A 20,635-nucleotide genomic window follows, 5' to 3' on the forward strand; every position below is an offset into this window, starting at 1 on the left:
GCTTGTCCTTCATCTACCTTTAAATCATTTCTTCTCTTTACAAACCAAAGTGGGAAAAGAATTTAAAGAAAGTTTCTGATATTGTGAGGTAAACCCTCAATGAGAATTTCCTTCTTGTATCCAATAAAATAATTATATAGCATCTTAAAGATTTTAAAAATACAATACATATTAATTATGAAGTTAAATTTTATCTATCCCAAACCATTTGTGATTTCAAGAGTCACTGTGCAAATTACTAGATTAGTGTAGTATGACAGATATCTTTTCTTCGTGAACTCATATGATGGCAAGTGGTAAGCTCCTGTATATATTCAAAAATCCTGGTGTAGGTTCTGCTCTTGTCTACTTAGTGTTTCCAGTTGCTCTGGGCTTTTGTTTTGCATAGTATGATTTTTACACATCCATATATATGACACTTAATATAAAGGTGTTGAATAAATGAATATATGGAGGCAATTAGGCATATAAGTGCTGGTCTGTCTGAATAGCCTTATGAATTTCAGTTCATAATAAATAATTCCCTAAAGCCAGCATGTCATTCCTGTATTATGGGTGTTATGTCTGATTTGCCTTTTGGCATCCATGTTTCCTAATTGTCCAAAGGAACTAGACACCTGATTTGTTCTTCAGTGATTCAACTTCTCTTTCAACTCCTCAAATGATTAAATATCTTACAAAGGAATACCACCTGCTTAATTAATAGAAAAGTATATATTGAATTTATTCATAAATTTTTATGTCAGCTCCTGTGTCCTTTTATTTGCCTACAGCTTAAGAAATTCGGTTGAATACTTTTCATAACTTTGAATATTCATTAATCACTTATTCTGTCTTTCATTTATTGGTGCATGCCTTTTGTTTTAAGCACTATGATAGTTGTTAGAGATACAAAGGCAATTAAGACATAGCCAATGTACTCAGGAAATACAATCTAATAGAAACAACCCAGGAAAACAACTATTAAACAAACCAATATGAGTATATGTGTTTATACCTATTGATTTATTTACTTGAATATCCCTTCTTGTTAATGGAAAGGCAAGTAATATTTTCTTAACTGGGGGTCTATTGAAAAAGGTTTCTATTATCAGGCAATTTGGGGAAATAAGTGCACTAAGTCCCTTTTTTGAGAGATTTATAATGTATACCGCCATATTAAACAAATATTCTGAGAGATCCTACTGTAAAGAAACCTATTTCACTTTGTTGATCTTAGTTTTTCTCAGACTTATTTGAACATCCAGCACATTCCTCATGACACATGTGTTAACATCCTGTGAGATATTAACATTCCATGGGCTATCGGTTTGGGAAATAAACTGATTAACATTTGGACAGCTTGGTACATGCCCCCTGTTATAAAAGATAAAAAGATAAGTATTCCCTCATACACAGAAGATATGTTTATTGGTCAAGACTCCTCAGAAGTAACTGAAAGAAACAACTCAAACTAGCTTAGGCAGAATAAGGAACAAAGTGATTTCCATGAATGAGAATCCAAGAATGGGTCTTGCCCCAGGGACTCAAATTGCTTCTTCAGGTTCCTCTCACTATCTTTCTACCTCTTTACTCTGTACTTGTTTGTGCACTGGTGTGGACTTCCTCCTGTGTCTGAGCTGGATGGAAGTGTAGGGAAAGAGGAGGCATAGCTACAAGCAGCTCCAGGCTTAATTATATCATGTAGTTTAGCGAACTCAAAGAGAGGGTAGTTTTCTTCTTCAACATCTATATATAAATCTTCCGGGAAAGATTCTGATCAGCTCAAATCAAGACATGTGTTCCCTGAGGGCCAATCACTGTGGTCAATTAACTATATCCAGTCACTTGTAAACCCCTAATACTAGGAGAAGGGGGAAGGGGATTCTCTAATTAAAGACTTCAATAGATCTATACAGAATGAGGAGAGGTAGTTTGAAGGAGGTTGATTTTATTATGTTGATGCCAGAGGATTAAAAAAAAAGCAGGTGTCTACCACAATGTGGCCTAATTAATAGCCCTAATACTAGCCATAATAGGCAGTTGGCCTTTATATCCAAACATTGCCGGGAAGTACGGATTAAAAATAATCAACTATTCTAATATTAAAGTCATTATTTTTAGAAGACAACTGATAATTTATAAAATGACTTATAGCTAATAATCCTAAATGTCATGACCTCACTCAGTTTTTTAAGAATAGAAAAGATTTTCTTGACTTTAAGAAGTTGTGTTGATCAAAATTATACATTCTATAAATGCTTACCTTAGATTTGTAAGTAGCTGAAGTGACTAATTCTACTATAAATGTTTCAGGCTAAAATTGTTGCAGCCATGTTATAAGGTCTTAAATGGTGGGAACTTAATTGTCTGCCTTTGGATTGGAGCAAATCCAAAATAATGGACTAAGCAGCATCTTTGCCCTGTCTATTGTACCACATGGCTTATCTCTAAGAGAATGTGGGGAGGCCTTCCAACCTTCTATTTAGGCCTGTGTCATTAGATTTTTTCCTAAGTTTTAACTAAAGGATATCAACTCTATACCAAGTTCAGATGCCCATTAAAACAGAACCTCTGCATTTAACAATCAGTGCAATATAATTATGCTTGAGGGATTTGTCTGAGGCCAATCCAGAAATTACATAAATGTAATATAGAATTGATGGAGGTGGAGGTTACAGATATTCATGCTTCGATTATAGTTGGAGTCAGATGCTTTTAAATTGAGAAAAGAAGAGGATTCATGTTGGAACCTTGGTTGGACAGATGAGGAGGAGCCAATAAAAACAAGGACGAAAGCAGTCAGAGACAGGAGGTGCATTTCAAGAAGGTGGTCATCAGTAACAGGCATTGTAGACAGGTCAAGTCAGAGGTTCTGAGTTTGCAATTTGGAGTCACTGGTGACATTTGTAAGAGCAATTTCCATAGAATGGAAGGAGCAGAGGGACTTTGAACTAAATGAGAAGTGAAAAACTAGAGAAAGTATAGCTTCTTCACTTAAGAAATTTGCAGTGAGGGAAAAAAAGAGGATAGTAGCTGAAAAGGGAGTCAGAGTTAAGAGACACATTTTTTTTTCTCATTTGAAGAAGTTTATATTCAGAGAAGGTAGGGTGGGGAAAGGAGAAATAGGAAAGGAAGATATTCATTTCTGGAGCGAGATCCTAGAGACAACACAGATTAAAAGCTCAGTTGTGTAATGAGCAAAGAATGAGTCTTGACAAGATTGGAAGTGGACAAAACATATAGGGGAAGTGGATGTTTATTGGCCTTTTCTTTTTGCTAAAGTAAGAGGTGAGATTTTCTACTAAGAGGAAAAATTTAGCATGAGGTAGAAACTTATAGAGAATGTCAAGCATCTAGGGGTAAAAAAATGATACTGGAAGAGTATTGAATGTCTAATTAAGTTTTGGCCTCATAAATGTGTAATAAATTCAATAAAGAATTAGGGCTGGGAATTAGCAGGGCAAATATGGAAAGAAATGAATGCAATTAAAGGATACTCATGATAATAACTTTGAAGAGATAGACTCAGTGATCTAAAGCTGGGAAAGAATGAAGTAAAGTCTGATTGTGTCTCATAACCTGGGAGAAAAGGAAGAAGTAGAGTATCAGTAAACTTCACAAGAGAAGATTTAGCCTGGGGCCTGGTACACAGTACACAGATAATAAATATCATCGAGGGATGGAGAGTTTTGTAAGAGTCTGAGTAAGACTGAGTGAGAACATAAGGAAGATATGAGGTTGACAGGCAATTCATTCCTAGAGTGGTGCCGTACACAACTTTTATCAGTACATGTGGTGACCTTAGAGACTGGAGTCAGAATGGAATCCCTCAGTTTAAGATTTGGGCAGGGGAATCAGTTCTAGGTGATGCCAAGCTCCAAGTTTGGTCTAAGGAGAGGGCTGTTGAAGCAGAGGAGAAGTGAATGCTGTTGGGGATCTATAAATGTTGGGCAATGACCTGGGCAGCCAGTAGTTGATTCCAAGAACCCTATTAGAAAGAGGTGGTCTAATCCCAAAGTCAACAGGTAAAACTTTTCTGGAGTTGTCACTGGAGAGCTGGGAAAATGCCAGCCTCTTTAAAGGAGTAAGTAGCATGGAAGTAGTGTCACCTGGGAAGCACTGGGTTTTCAACTAAGGAAGACCTTTGAAAGGAGCAAATGAGTGAAGAGAGAGAGGGTTAAATGTTCCAGCAGAGGGAAATTTTATCATTAACTTTGTTCAGAATTGCTGATGCATGGTAATTAAAAAAAAAAAGGCCTCTATTATTTTTAAATTCTCTGTAGACAATGTACCTCTTATTGTCTGTTCCCCACTTTTGAAGTGCTATTGTAAAGTACTCTTCTATGAAAATTTTGAGGATATCTGAGAATATGGAAGGATTACTGAAAGCTAGATGGAAAGAGTTAGGAAGAGTTCTAAGAGAGGAAGATATATAAATTGTGGCAGAAATGTCTTTCTGCACTAATTTGGGGAAAGGGCTAATATGATATTTGCAACATTCTTCTAGTAACCCCCTCTCACGTCTTGTCTTGTGCTCAACTCTGGATTCCTAGGTTTAAGTCCTTGTTCCACAGTTGTTTATATCTCTGCACTTCCAAATCAAGTGGCATAGACAGCTAGGTTGGGACCGATTATAACCAACAAGAAAATGTACTTCACTCTCATTCATGGGTTTTCACACTTCCAGTATGATAAAATACCCACCCGTTTGGAGCTTCAAGGACTATTCCCAAAGGAAGTGGCTCAGCCTTTTTAAGGCTGAAATGCTTTCAAGTTATCTCTTCCTTCTTTGACTTTACTGAATAGACCCTTTAAATATTACCAGTAGCCTGAGGTTTTCAACTGTCATTAGGATACATCAGTGTTTTGTCCACTGGAGGGAAAGAAAGAGATCCAGTAGCAGCCATTATTGCAACTGCCCATCACCAACGTTGACCCAAGCCTAAAAGGGCCACTGTCACTGAGGGAACCTGTCATCCACGTGATCTGGGGCCTTGGAGGATGGGATGGGGTTGAAAAATTCTGCTCTTGAATGTCAATAGCACAAAATCAGGAATCTCTAGTTTAGATAAATTCTGAGGTATATTAACTGTAATGTATATCACACACAATCAGAAATAGCCCTGTCTAGGTAGTAATTCGTACCTGGTTTTATCTTGATAATAATAGGTAGAGTCCCTCTAATCCAAATTATTTATCAGTGCTGTAGTTCTCAAAGTATGGTCCTCAGAGAGCATTATCAGCATCACCTGGAAGCTTGTTAGAAATGCAAATTTTTAGACCCCTGCCTCACTACTATTGGATCAGAAACTCCATAGGTGATCTAGCAATCTGTGCTTTAACAAACCCTCTCAGTAATTTTGATGTTAGCTCAAGTTAAGGAACCAGTGGGCCAGGTGGTATTGATTCTCAGCCCAGGCTGCACATTAGAATCATCTGAGTGAGCGTTTAAAATACCCACCACCAGATTCTGATGTAATGACTTTGACGTGGTGCCTTGATATCAGAAGATTTTATAAGGCCCAGTGATGCTAATGACCGTCATAGTTCAGAACCTTTGCTCTGTAGCAGTATAAGAAGGGATTCTCTAATTTACAATTTTGTGATAAATTCAAAAACAATGTATGAGAACAATTTTCTGTATTTTTCTAGTGTTAATTTAGGCATGCTTATATAGAGCAAACCACAAATAATGTAAAACTTGAGAGGATGGGGATCTTTTATATCTGGTTTTCATTTTTCACTATTATATCCTGAGCTCCTAGGGCAGAGCTTGGCGCATAACTATGTTAACTAATTGAATTAATTACTCCATTCAAGGATAGAGTTCCAATAGGATCTTGTTCTTAAAGCTGAAAAAGGAACCAGTAAGTGCCCTGAGCTGAAAGAATGGTCACTGTTTGGGGCTGGTGTGGGTTCTCTATGAATCCTCTTTGTTCTTGTCTCATGCTGATCTGTGCTAGGATGTCACTGCCTTGTATACTTCACAGTGCATTTGCAGAAAATGGTCTCTGCTTATTCCCTTACCCAAAATCCCCATTGAGTATGGCCTCCTTGCCTGTGTCATTAGAGGGGTTATGCCCTCTGATATGAGGACCCAGTTACATTGTTTTACTTCTTTACTTGTGTCTGGCTTCTTCTTTTCCCCTCCTCCTCCACCTTTTGGTGGTGCTGCCCCCCGGCCTGCTTATCTTTTGATCTGAACATTCTTCTCTGTTGAAGTATCCTGTATCTAATGGTGGGATTCTCTCTGCTTGGCGAGAAGAACAACTTTCTGAGTGGGCTTGAACTAAAAATGGATTTCCCAGCAGGCTGAAACACCTCTGGCAGTAGCACCATGAGCATGTGTCTGTTAAAATATTTCATGTTCAATGTCCAGTAAGCCACACGACCTAAACACCAAGTAGCAAGTTTGTTTATAAAACTGCCTTTAATTCAGTAGAGCAAATTATTTCTCTGAAACATTTTTTTGGGGGGAGTTCAATAGTGGTAACTCTAAATAAGACCTGTCTTTACACTGCTTCACTTATTCTTAAATCTTTTTTTAAAAAATGTAGAACCTGCCACTATCAGCTAGTCTTCAGAAGTCTTTTATTCCCCTTTTAGTTTCTGTAGCTTCTTTTTAGACTGAAGTTACCTATGGCTCCAGATAAAGAGGTCAAGATTTTGTGCTTAGTATATTGCCAAATTCTTACAGAAATTTCACTGAAGCAAAGGGAGGCTGTTACTAAAATTTAAGGTGTTTACAAACCTTTTGCATTTGTAAACTCATCTCTTACAGTGCAGTACACACATTAAAAGTCCTCTAAATGATACGTAAATTCTCCATTTCTACATGAAAGCTTCCTGTCCCTTCAACTTCACTGAGGCCTGGAGGCTTAAACAAAATCCTTTTCAGATTATTGCTAATGCTGTGCCTGATTCTGCGGCAACTGTTGCTTTTGAACAATATGATGCTTCTCCTCTCCCAAGAGAACTTGAAAATGCCTCTTTTGCAGCACTTTCCACCCTGGTAGACTCAGGGAGCACGAAAACAGACTGAGAGATGAACCTAGGATTTCTGTTTGGGAATTCAGCACACAACTTAAAAACTGTTGAGTTTATCCACATTCTGACATTGACTTTCATAGCAACAGTTTAATTTGGAGAAAGTCTGCTACCTCAAATGGCTAAGGGTATTTATGTGGAAAATTTTCCAAATGATCGACTTTACTTCCTCCATGAACGTGTATTTGGCTTTTTCCCAGAAGTTTTTCTATTTCACTTCTCTTTAAGCAAAGAAATTTTGTATCCAGAGAGGAAGAAGAAAGAGGCACCGAGAGTTTCCTCTTCTAAAGGGAATTACTATTTGAGTTTACACCATAGCATCCCTAAAAATGAAGAACTTGAGTGTGTCTCCTGTTTCCTTAACCTTTCCTTGGGCAAATCTTTAAGGTAGTCAGAGTAATCTTGATCACTTTGGAGCCACTGCAGCTGCTCTGTGCTTCTTCCAGCACCACCCTGCTTCCCTCCTGCTCCTTTGCATGTCTTACTGAAAGAGTTATCTCTACTCCTCTCTCTCTCTTCCTCACCTCCCACTAATTCTTCAACCAACTCTCTACTGACTGCTCTTGCCAAGATTGACAATGGCTCCCCATTATTTAATCCCATGATTATTTTGGATTACAATTGATCCTTCTATAGATTTTGACATCGTCAATCCCATTTTTCTTAGCTTCTTTGCCACCATTTCTCTTTATTCTCCTAAAGAGTTTCCTCATTTGTCCCTTATTTAAATGTTGTTTTCTTGGGACTCCTAGGCTGACTTTTTTTCTTACTCTATACAGGCATACCTTACAGATATTATGGGTTCAGTTTCAGATCACCACAATAAAGTGAGTATCACAATAAAGCAAGTTGTAATCTTTTTGTCGGCGGGGGTTTGACTTCAATTTGTAAAGTACACAACATCTGCAAAACACAATAAAAGGAGGTATGCCTGTACTCTCTTCCTGATTGATACCATCTGCCCCGTGGCCTCAGTTCCATGCTGCTGATGAGATTCCCATCTATTTCTCCAGGCCAGACCTTGTGAAGGCAGGTCTATGTCCATATCTAACCTAATTCCTTCTCTTTCCTGTTTCTCTTTCTAAATTCCCATTTTTAGTGAGGGACTCCATCGCTCACGGTACAAGACAGAAACCTTAACTTCTTCCTTTATGTCTTTTCTCCTTTCCCATAAAACTCCTATTTATTTTCTTTTCTACATAAATTTTACATTCATGTCTTCTCCCTACCTTCTACCAGTACCCCTCCCCATGCCTTACTTCAAGAAACCATCTACTTGCAACCGGATAACCCTCTCTGGTCTTGCCTCTTTACAATCCATCCTCCATATCACTAAAGAGATTTTTTTCAATCATTGCCTTCCACTGTAAGCCCCCATGCTTGCAACCTCCACAATCTGGCCCCTTTGACTTTCCAACTTCAGTTCTTGGCACTCCCCACCTTGCATCATTCATTTTGGGTCATACTGAATATTAGCTCTGGGCCTTCACATTCTGTTTCTGCCTGGAACGTTTTCTATTCTCTCCCCTTCCAGTGAATTCCTGCTCCATTTTGAAGTCTGAAAGTGAGAGCACTTCCTTTTGGACGCTCTCCTGAATATTCCAAGTTGGGCAAAGCTGCCTCTCTCATGGTCTCTGCCCCATTGTCCCATCAGAGCAAGAGCCATCTTCATCATAATCACCTGGGTCTTTTTATCCCCATAAGACTGTCACCTCTGTGAGGACAGGAACATGTTTCCTGTGTTGAACTTGTACCTTCAGTGTCTTGCACATTGATTGATGCAGAGCAGGGGCTCAATATATATATTTGTTGAATGAATGAGCCTCAACATAAACCATGAACCAACCTTCTTTATGATACAGGTTCAAGTTCCTTACTCTCATCTGCAATTTCTTCCTCGCTAGTAAAGTTCCCCTAACTGAAACAACTATTGCTTTTCTACAGAGCAGACAAAACTTTATTGCCAACAAAGCAACCTATATATCCCAAAGGAAGAGAAACTTTCCAAAGGTTCTGAGAATTAACATATGGTAATTCTCAAATCCCTGGATATCTTTTAATTGAACCTTCACAGTGGTTCACTTAGCTTGTACTCAGTGCTTAAATTGAGTAGAACCTCATTAGGGAGATTGTGTCATGCCTTAGTGAAAACAGAGAGAATGAGAAATATAGCTATGACATGGAGGCATAGGAGAAAGGGAGCACTTTGGTCCGTGGATTCTTTTAATCTGTGTGTCGGACTGTACTGACTCCTGATATGGAGATGATAGGGAAGATAGCCACAGCTATGGACGGACATTGCTTAGGAGTTTCCTTTTATATCCCATTCTGGGTTTTGTACTCTACAAAAATCAACTGCATGCTCCCCTCTTTTCCTCTCTCTATGTTTCTTCTTCAGTGCCAGCCTTAAGAGCAACCCGGTTTTAAAGAGTTTTCCTCCCCAGAAGCAATTCTTCCCAAGGGAAAGAACCAGCTCAGCCTGCCAATACTTTTCTGCGCTTCTCTTGATGGCTCATTAATAATTCACTCTTGTTCTAGCCACCTGAACTCTTCCCTTGTCAGGGCTGTGACTAGGTGAGGCAAATCAGGTTCCCAGGGGCAAAACTTAAGGAGTCACCACTTTCAGATGCCAACCCTGCACTTAAACAAGCCTGAGTGTGAGTGCCTCCCTTGACTCACTCTTGTCCTGGCTTTTTCTGTCAGGAAGGCTGGCCTTCCCTCAGCCATTATGCCTTCCTGTCTCTCCAGATCCTAATCCTCCAGACCCAGCTCAGCTGCTGCCTCCTTCATAAAGCTCTTGCCAAATCCATCAGTCTTTCCCACAACCCAGCAAGTAGTCATCTCACTGTTCTCCAAATTCTCAGTGAACCTTATTTATACCTCTCTGAAGCGCTATGTACCTTGTTTGGTTCTTATGCTTGTCTTTTTGTCTCTGTTAAACTATACACTTCTTAAGAGCAGATTTTATTTTTCAGTGTGCTCACAATAGCACAAGGTTTGACGCATAGGTATTCATTAACTCAGTGAGGTGAGTGGAATGATCAAAGGGAGAAGAGAGACTAGTATTAGAGGTTAATTGCATGAGGGTGGGAGGGGAAGTGGTCAGCATGGGCTCTGGGGCTGATCTGCCTGGGTTTGATCTCTGCTGCTGCCACTTACTAGGTGTGAGAACTTGGATAAGTTGCATCACCTGTCTATGCCTCCATTCCTTTATCTTTAAAAGGAGACCAACCATGGTACCCCAACATAGGGCTGTTGTGAAGTCTAAATGGGCTGAAACATGTAAAGCACTTAGCATAAGACTTGATACACAGTGAACATCTCAATAAACACCCGGATCCAGAATAAAGAGTCTAGTGACGATACATCCTTGGAAAATGCAGGGGTGCACGCTAAAGGCAAAGCACGTCTGTGACTCACGTCAAAAATAAAGGTAAATCTAAATCATCAGTGATGGGAGAGAGAGGCAATGGCCTCTCTGAAGAACCCAGGTAATTAGTTTTTTTTGAAAAGACAAATCTCATCTCTTTAACTCAGTAGAAGGGTAGCTTGAGCAAGAAGAAGGCAAGAGAGACTGCCCCAAAAAAGGCAGCAGAGGAGGCCCAAATGAGCCTGGAGATAATAAAACAAGTATTTAAATGTGCCCTGTTTAATATCTGCTGATTTTAAGGAGGATGGAAACATGAAGCCATGGGAAAGTCATGTTTTTGCTGCCATCTACAGTCAAAGTGCAATTTTCAAAGTTGTCGTTGTTTTTCTTTTTTTTTTTAACACGCAGAAAAGGCTTTCTTGACAAAAGGAGTGACTGAAATATAGTTTGATTTAAGTTCTAGTAATTGAGATGAGTTGGGCATATTATTATAGTATTTTATTTACTATTCTTTCTAAAAATATGTATATTTAATCAGTAATATAGCCTTTTTAACATCTTGAATTGTGTTAAAACTCATCAGAAGACTGCTATAATAACTCACTTCAGAGTTTCATCTGTCAGATTGGATTAGCTGCAGGCGTGGTAGCCAACAGAAAGCTTGAAGTAAATACAATGATTTCAATGAAGCAAGAGATAGATAGTATTTTACCCCATGTTTTCCTGCCCCGTGACCTACCGTTTCTTTGGTTATCATCAGAATTATTGTAAATTGCATTTTATATAAGTGTCTTTTATTATTTAGATATGAGAACTCTAAAGCAAGTAAAAACAAAGTATGACTGTGATGTCACCTCTGAGATGCCTTCTACCACTTTACTTTGATCCGTGTAATATGCAAGATTCTGATGATGTTTTCTCAACTTCCCTGTGCATTATTTTTAAAGGGTTAAATATAGACAAGAATTATTGGAAAAGCGTTTGATGGAGAAAAATGAAGTGGCTCTTCAAGAAGCGCATGAAGAAGCAGAAAGAGAGAGGCGGCTAGAAGCCCTTAGGAAACAGGTGTTTTTCATTTGGAAAATTTCATGGGTGGTTTAAGAAATGTTTCTAAGTGCTCTTAATAATATTATTACTAGGGCTTAGTTCAAGAGATTTGCTATATAAAAGGCAACTTTTCCAAATTGAGACACTGATCTTAATTCCTGGGAGCAATTAGATTTATGTTGAACCATTTCCAGTTTCTTAGTATATTAAAAGAACTTTATTAGGACCTTTTTAAAAGCTCTCTCAAGATTTAAACACATCCACATTACCTCTAGATTAATAGCTGAATAGTGTCCATTTATGGCAGTGAAACTCTGCATCTAGCCAAAAGATTTTACTCTCCTCAAAAAACCAGGTGGAGCTTGAGCAAGATAATCCTCTTTGGAGTAGGAACTTCTGTTTGGAAATATCCCATGGTCAGTGATCATGTTAAAAACCCACATTTTAAAAATACTATTTTCATGGAAAAATTAATGTCTTCCATTGCTTTACCTAGTAAAAGTAGATAAAAGTTTTGAAAGTAGAGAGTAGATGGCAGAATCAGGGCTTTAAGAACTTGGGAAATATGACAAGATAGTTTTACTTGGTAATTTTTCAGTCTTTGACCTGGAAGTGATTAGCTCAACTCATAAGCTCTGAAGTCTTCATTGACACCATTTCCCAGCTGATAGGAAATGACTCTCTGGTTTCCAGTCATTGTCAGTGGAGGCAATGTAGAATCTTAGATAAGAACTTGGCCTCGGCTGTCCAAACCCGGTACAACCTGGTTCACTACTCACTGGCGGAAGCAACTTAGATCTTTTACTTAACCTTCCTAAGTTTCATTTCCTCCTCTGAAAAATGGAAATAATAATAGTCATACCTGCCTGATAAGTTTTTAGTAATGTTCATTCACATATTTTTGAATATTTACTAAATACAAAGTCCTCTTCTAAATGCTCTTAGGTTTTACCTCCTTTAATTTCTACGAAACCGTATGACGTAAGTATTATCAATATTCCTATTTTCTAGAAGAGGAAACTAAGGAGGGACAGAGTTTCCTCAGAGTCATACAGCTAGTAAATGTGAGACTGGATTCAAACCAAGGAAGTCAAGTTAAGTAAGATAGTATAGAGGAAGTGTAAATGCACACAACTATTATATCATCTTCTTTGATAAAATAGATTCGAGAAATACATTAAAAGCATAGGAACATAAGTCCTGGTCATCCTAGATTCAACAAAATTTGAATTATTTGGTCATTAGCAAATAATGATATACCATGGTCTTCTGGGGACAATACAATGTCACTATTACTAAACATATTCTTGTTCAAAATATAGCCTTGACAACTACAGTCCATATGATTAAAATTCTTTCCATCTGTGAACCCTTTGGAAAAGGAAATATCTGTGTTTATTATTTGTAACCAGTGTTTAGAACTATAGTATGAAATTTTGGCTAGGAAACCTATAATAACTAAAGTATATTCAACTCCCCAGTATGTTCAGCCCCCCAGTTACGTCATTGTAGTTTCTAAATAGCATTAAAAATGCTATTTTATTAATGCTAATTCTTGACTTCAGGAATTAACAGGCAAGTGTTACTAATGGTACATATGATTTACAAAATTAGTGGCCTCTTCATTAGGAGGCAATTTTAAATAATTTTAATTATCATAAAGAACAAGAGTGTTTGTGTGAAAGTGTCTCTGCAGTTTTTCAGTAGAAAGGGAAGCAATGGTTTATAACAGTTCCTGGAAATCTAGTCGCCTGGTACAATGGAAATTTATCCATCTTGTCCGATAACGTCAACACTACCGACCCTACCCATGATTATATGATCTAGATTTAGCTTAATCTGATTAAACTTTTTAGAAAATTTTAGGAGGTTGTCAAGATGGTCATAGAGTGCTAGTGGTTAAAAATTAATGTTTTTTACTTTTGTTTACTTTCAAGTTGTTTAAATGTGTAGGTTTTCCATATAAGATTTCCTGTGACTTTACATCAGAGTGACAAATTTTTATCTAAATTTAATCTTAACAGTAACTATTCAATTATTAGCAAACCATTATATATCACAGCCTTTTAATGTTATATTTTGTTTTTAAACTATCAACTCCTTTGTGGATCTCTAGGACTGACCTAGTTTAACATTCTTTTTACCTTTCCCTCATAGGTTTTATCTTTAATAAAATTTGTTAACTTTGATGGACATCAAACATTAATAATATTGTCCAGTAGTTAGCCTGTATTTAGTTCCCAGTAGCCATGCTTTCTCTTCTTTTAGGTTGCTATTGTTGCTCAATTTGATCCTGTTAGAATGATGTCAGATACAATGGCATCAAAAGCGAAGATGGGTATTGGAATTGAAGAAGAATTTATTCTTCAAAAGCCCCTCTTCACATTGAACACATACAATGAACAGCAGGTAACTATGGGAATTAGCATTATTGATGCAAAAGCCATGATAAGAATTGTAGAAGTGTGTGTTTCTGGTTACAATCATTTTTAATACTTACTTTTGAATATTATATGTATCAGCATAATTTTTACTTTTAATGATAGCACATAATTCCTACTCAATCCTTATAAAATAGTTTATAACATTATAAAATAATTGATAGGTGACCATAGAAAAAACAGATTATCTGGAAATATTATGAATTCATCATTGAAAATTATTTTTAAATTTAACTTTAAGTAAAAAAATTTGACTTTAAAGTTGTGTTAATATTGTATATCGTTGGTAAATGCTTTTCTATCGTATTCAGAATTTATTTAAATTCATAAAGTAAATCCTTTTAAAGAAACAACTGATGCTGATAAGAAAAAGCAGAGGGAAGCTTTCAGAAATTAAAATGAACAGAAAATAATACATCAGAGCTAATGATAAAATAAAACATTTTCTATGGAAAAAGTGTTAAGGGGTTACTTAACCATTTCTAGGAAATTTGGTTCATTTTAATCTGTTCCTATATCTGAGAAGGGATTTTTAAAAGAGTTTTTAGTTAGATGGATAGACCGGAGGGAGGACAGATGAATGAATATGTATCCCCGAAATTAATAAAGTAGTTGTTAATTTTGCAAATCTAAGGAGAGCTGCTAAATGCTTATTTAATTATTTAAAATGTAGGAAACTTCATTCACCCATTGACAAATTGAGTGTATCTCTATTATGTTCTGCATACTTCGCTAGGGAATAAAAAGATGAACAACTTATTTATTAATTGGACAAATATGGACGGAACATATACTATATCTGGCACTGTGTGAGATGTCATCCTGAACAAGACAAGACTTGTCCTGTGTGGAGGAAATGAGCAGGGGAGCTGGGTTGGAAGGGACAGTAATGTGTATCAGAATAATGACACGAGGTTGAGATCAGCATGCAAGGGAGATTTCCATTTTACTTTGTTTATTCAAAAAATAGGATAATGAAAACATTTTAAACCTCACAATCCCAGAGTAAAGAAGAGAGGTGAATCCTCTCTTAGGGAGTCAACAGCACACACAGATGGAGCATGAATCACTAGAAGGTGTGAGTGACCAGGGAGACTATATTGCAGTAGAAGAGGAGAAACCTAGGTCTCAGGTTCACATATGTTGGTTGTCAGAAATAAATCTCTGTATTATTCTTGACTTACAGGCATCGTTGCTCCTAGTGTCTGTATCTGATCAGTTGCCAAGTTTTATTAATTCTTCCCTTCACAGTATTTCTGACAGTTATCTCTTCCTTGCTACCAGCAAGTTTAGGCTTTTCTAACTTCATGTCTAGACAATTGTAGTAGATCCCTAATCACTCTCCCTGCCTCCATCTCTTCTTTCCCTGCCACTTTAATTTATACTGAACTTACAATCAGATCCATGTTTTTAAAAAAGCAATGACGATGATACTTCCATGCTAAAAACAGAAAAAACACAATTTCAGTAGCTACTCAGACTCCTTGGCATAGCCTTCAACCCTTTAAAATTCAACACCCAGTCTTAGAGGTATCCTTTTCCAGTGTTTCCTAATGTAGGTACTTTATGCGAACTATCCAGATCTCAAATTGACCTATTTCACCTCTAAATTTGCATGTACCTGCCTTTCCTGCTCAATGTCTCTTCTTCCCCATCTGCTTCATAGAGGAATAAGTTGGACTTTACAGTTAGTTCAAGTGCTCCCCCTTACCCGAGACCATGCTAACCTCAATGGCATCAGGAGATATACCTACTCTTGGGGAATCTGTCACGTGTTGCCGCAAACTGTAGTTACCTGTATACAATCTTATTACTCCTATGAAAGAGCTTCTTGAAGGAGGGGCTGCTTTCAACAGCTTATTATGCAATCCTCTAGGGGGACTTCAACTCCACATAAAATGTTTCACTAGCTGAAATCCACATGTGACTACCTTCTTATCATTGCAAACAGTACTGTTGACATTTAATATTCATGGAAGGAGGAATAAGGTCCAATCAGCAATAAATGAAAACAGAAATCGAACTACTCGTGTCTAGTCCTACTTAGAATCATATTGACGGAAGCATTTTCTAGTTCTGCTTGAAATAGAAATCTGGCCTTGGAAGAAAAGTTTTACTGATTTTTGTTTTTCAAGTAGTGTCATGTGTTTAAACTTAATTTACGTAGTATCAAATGATGGAGAAATTAAAATGTTTATTTAAAGACAGATGCACAAGTTTGTAGTTTAGATTTACTTTAGTCAATTATTGTCTATATTTTCTAATTCTAGCTATCAATAAATAATGAATCAATAATAGTATTGAAAGTAAGCTTCTTTCATCTTATCTTTTAATAATTTTAATGTGTTGTATTTTGACTAGTATACAGTATACTATATATCTTATGTTGGAAACCACTGATAACCCTGGAAAGTGATAATGTTAAAAAAGATTTGGACATTTTCAAAAAAATAACTAGAATATAGTCACTGCATACACAAAATTTATGGTCATCTGGTCATCTTTCCAACAGAAACAAAATATGTAGCTTGGGAAAATATGGAACAAAATGATAAAATTTACTTCAGTTCAATGAATTGCTATTTATTTAAATTGTATTTTATTTCTACAGATAATTTCTGACCCTAGACTTCGTTTTGAGTTAGCACTCCGAGAAGCTGGACTTCATGAAACCTTTTATGCCAAAGAAATGTTACCAAAAATCAGTCCTCAAAAACCTCCAAGAAAGGATATGGAGTCCACTGTATTTAAAATCTAGAGCTCTTCCTTAAATCTTATTAGACATAAACAAGGTTTTTCTCTGAATACATTTATATGGATAACAAATAATTACTACTTTAAATTTTTTTTAATTTCATACATAGAAATCATAACACCTATTAAAACAACTTGGCCTTTCTTTTATGATTCTTAGAATTTTATGCACTATTTCCAATTTCTTTGTTATGTTTAATAGTACAAAATTCTCCAAGAGTATGGAAATTAATTATGACACATATGGTACGTATATTATTATTTAGTAAAATTGTGTTTTGGAAGTTGTGTTAACCCATGAAAAGAGCTCAAAATAACCATTTGTGAGAATTATAATTTATGTTGCTGCCAACTGCTAATGTTCATTTTTGCTTGTTATTTCAGAATTTGACTTTTTAATTATGAAAGCTTCATTATCATTAATACTTCTATTATTTCTCGATTATTATAAGAGGAGACTCAACCTTTCTCTAAATTTAGAAACCAATTTGGTACACCATGTTTACTGCAAACCAATCATCCAAACAATTTCATTTTGCAAATTAGCCCATAAGAATAAATTAGAAATTAGAAATAGCATTTCAAGCATGGTAATATGTGTTCTGGCTTGGAAAGCAATGTGTGTGGTTGTTCAGGAGGAATATTTTAAAATTTATAATATTTAGAGTGCTATAAAAATTTCTACATTATCTATTAAATATCTAGATGATTTTGTAGAAAGGGAGTGTTTCAAATAAAACTCAAGCATATTTTTTTGCTATTTCTAAAGAACCACACAAATCCAAGTAGCTCGTGATGCACAGCAGGAAGCAATGCCGCCATTTTGAGAACCACAAGGTGTTATACTTGTGTTTATGATGAAAACATTAGTTGAGATTTGGGCAGTAGCACAGCTGTTGCCATGCCCAGACTCAAACCTTATTAGTTTTCTTTCTTTTTAAAAACAGTATTAATGGTTACCACTTATTGAGCACAAACTGTGAGCTCAGCACCATGTATACACACTTTATAAATAATGTCTTATTTGACCATCATAACAACCTTATGAGAGTATATCCATTTCACATAGGAAATAGGTTCAGAAAGGCAAAATAATGTGGCCTTGATCAGTTGTTTTTCAAACTATGAATCATTAAATCAATTTATTGAGTCAGCATCTTTTAAATGAACCAAATTAAAATAAATCAGAAATATAGATGGCCAATAAACATATGAAAAGATGGACATACCAGTTAAAGCCCCAAATGAAATGATCCAAAGATATTAGACACCATCCTCGATCCCATAGTTCATAAATGGTATATAGCCTGATTCAGCATCCCAGGTTGGAGAATAATGGGCTTGTCTCAAACTGAATGGAAAGAATGTAATAAATCCATCTGGTAGGAAGTAATTTATGTTCCTACCACCAAATCTGCAAATATACCAAACCTTTCATGTGTGTTTTGAATTTCATCCCCTCTCAACTCCATGAAAATTTCTTTTTTCACTATACTCTTTCTTTCCTAGGTCTTCTAGGTCTCCATCAGCATACACACATGCTCAAATAAATTCCACTTTAAAAATCAATCTCCCTTAACCCCACATTTTCCTTTAGCTATCAGACTATTTCTCTGCTCCTCTTCTTAGGTAAACTTCTTGGAAGAGTTGCCCGTAGATATGTGGTGTCTTCTCTTCTCACTTTTCAGTTACTGTCACTCATTCTGGTCTAGCTTTGGTCTCAACCTCCACTGACACTACCCTTAGCAAGATCACCAATGAACTACATATTGACAAACTTGATGACCATTTTCAATCTTTGTCTTTCTGACAGCATTTAACTCAATTGGCAATGAACCCATCTTCGAACATGCTCTTCTCTTGGCTTCTGTGACGCCAGTCTGCTTTACCTCCTGCTTTAGTCACTCTTCAATCTCCTTTGCTGACGCCCCCATCTCTACTGATCTCTAAATGTTGGAGAGATCCAGAATTAGATCTTTTAACTCTAACCTTTTTTTTGTCAAATTGCCCAAGGGAAGATTCTGAAATACTATATTTGGTTTTAGCTTTTATGTTATATCTATTGAGTGCCTTTTAATCTGTAGGCCTCCCCTTTCATCCTTTTTTTTTTTTTACCTTGAAATTTATTTGTTGAAGAAATTTACATATAGAATTTCCCATGTTGGATTTTCTGACTGTATCCTCTTGTTATAGTTTAATCTTTTCCTCTATGTTTGCTATAAATCGGTAGTTATATTTAGAGGCTCTATCAGATATTGGATTTAGGGTTTTTTTAATGACTACTTAATTGAGGTGCTGTGTTCACCCATCAGGATGCATACATTATCTGTTTGAGACTTGTTTTGAAATTTTAGCTAATACTAATTTTCAATGTTTAGATCCATCAATTAATTATGGATTGCATGATAGAAATATTAGAATTTAATCACTTCTTCCTTCACTAGTGGGAAACCTTATATAAAGAAAAAATTTCCTTTTCTGGTATTTAGTAATATAAGAAAGGTAAGCTAAGTGTTTGAGTTTTTTCCTTTATTTAACTTATCATTTTTCCAAATGAGTTGGTTTTCTAACATCTTCCAAAGGTGATCAGTTTTATTGTATCTTTATGAAGTCACGGATTTAGAAGTATTTGATGTTTCAGTCCATTAAAGTGTTATGCTTATTGCTACTGAAATGATCTCCTGATTTCCCAGTGAAAGCCTCTTCAGTTTGGCACATAGGTTCTTTTGAGACAACCTGATAGACTTGATAATTTCCTTGCTATTCCAGTTATTTATTGGTTTTTAACAAAATGTAGTGGTTCAAAACTACAATTTTCTACTATCTCTCGTGCTTTTCTGGGTTGACTGGGCTTCATTGTAGGTTTCTTGCTTGGATTTTGTGTTAATTTCATATAACTGCTTAACAAATTACAACAAACTTAGTGGTATAAATAATACAAATTTATTATCTTATTTTTCTGAAGGTTAGAGGTCTGCATTGGGCCTCACTGGGCTAAAATCTAGGTGTTGACAGGGCTGTCTTCCCATCTGGAGACTATAGAGGAGAACATGACTTTTCTGCATCAGTTGTGATGATTATGTAGTTTTTCATTATTAATGTGGTGTGTTACATAAATTGATTTTCACATGTTGAACCATCCTTGCATTCCAGGAATAAATCCCACATGTTCATGGAGTACAATCCTTTCAATATGCTGCTGAATTCAGTTTGCTAGTATTTTGTTGAGGATGACATCAACATTTTTAAGTACTATAATTTTGTTTTTTAAAAAATAGAAAGTTCTTCATTTGGGGGTCTTTGTTTTTAGTTTTAATTTTTTAAATATTTCTTAGCTTCTATTTTCTTTAAGGATTTATCTGTTATATTTTTCATTCATTTATTTTTTTAGATTAGTCTAATTTCTTAAATGTTTTTCTTTTATTTATATTTTTTCCCTGAGAACATATCACCTAATTTCTCTGAGTTTTCCTAATTCTGATTAACATTCTTTCTTATCTTATATCATTTTTGTATTTTTTAACTTTTAGGTTATAATTTTAATCTACGTTGTGGTAATATCTCTCTGATGTTCATTTCTTATCTATAGGGATGTTATGTTTTGTAATCTGTTTTTTCAGGTTAACATAAAAATCTGATCCTTTTCTTTGCTCATTTATGCTTGAAATTAGTTTGCCTTAACTTTTAAAAGTATTTACGGCTCAAGATAGTTCTTTTAACTTTACAGCTTAAGAGTTCTCTCTTTTGCTATATTTGTGTAGGGTTCAAAAAAATGCTGGCAGCTTATTTTCTGGAGAGAAGTTCTCCTCTACTTTTATCTGGACAGGCTATTTTCTTTAACTCTGTTATTTCTGTGGTGATCAATTGGATTCTTCTTATAGCAGTTTCTCATCATTGTTTTGACTAGTTAGTCTGGGAATTCATGGGGCCCGGACTTCTCTGGAACCTTAAGACTTTACTGCAAACTCCTCGTACTCATTTTTTATTAGAGAGT

The 20,635-nt window shown here is 36.0% G+C and overlaps 1 protein-coding gene across 2 annotated transcripts in view; it reads left to right on the forward strand.

Annotated features, from left to right (window-relative positions):
* The window catches only part of CCDC148 (coiled-coil domain containing 148), a 198,471-nt gene extending 181,787 nt beyond the window's left edge, over nucleotides 1-16,684 (forward strand). For both annotated transcript variants that reach the window (XM_011359026.2, XM_011359009.2), the window contains 3 exons: nucleotides 11,347-11,464; nucleotides 13,715-13,855; nucleotides 16,499-16,684. In XM_011359026.2, the coding sequence (XP_011357328.1) occupies nucleotides 11,347-11,464; nucleotides 13,715-13,855; nucleotides 16,499-16,645 (406 nt within the window). In that variant the 3' untranslated portion in view covers nucleotides 16,646-16,684. The remainder of the gene's footprint in view (nucleotides 1-11,346; nucleotides 11,465-13,714; nucleotides 13,856-16,498) is intronic.
* The last annotated feature ends 3,951 nt before the right edge of the window (nucleotides 16,685-20,635 follow it).

The sequence above is a fragment of the Pteropus vampyrus genome, unplaced genomic scaffold, assembly GCF_000151845.1.
Source record: "Pteropus vampyrus isolate Shadow unplaced genomic scaffold, Pvam_2.0 Scaffold2, whole genome shotgun sequence".
In the NCBI taxonomy this organism is placed as follows: domain Eukaryota; kingdom Metazoa; phylum Chordata; class Mammalia; order Chiroptera; family Pteropodidae; genus Pteropus; species Pteropus vampyrus.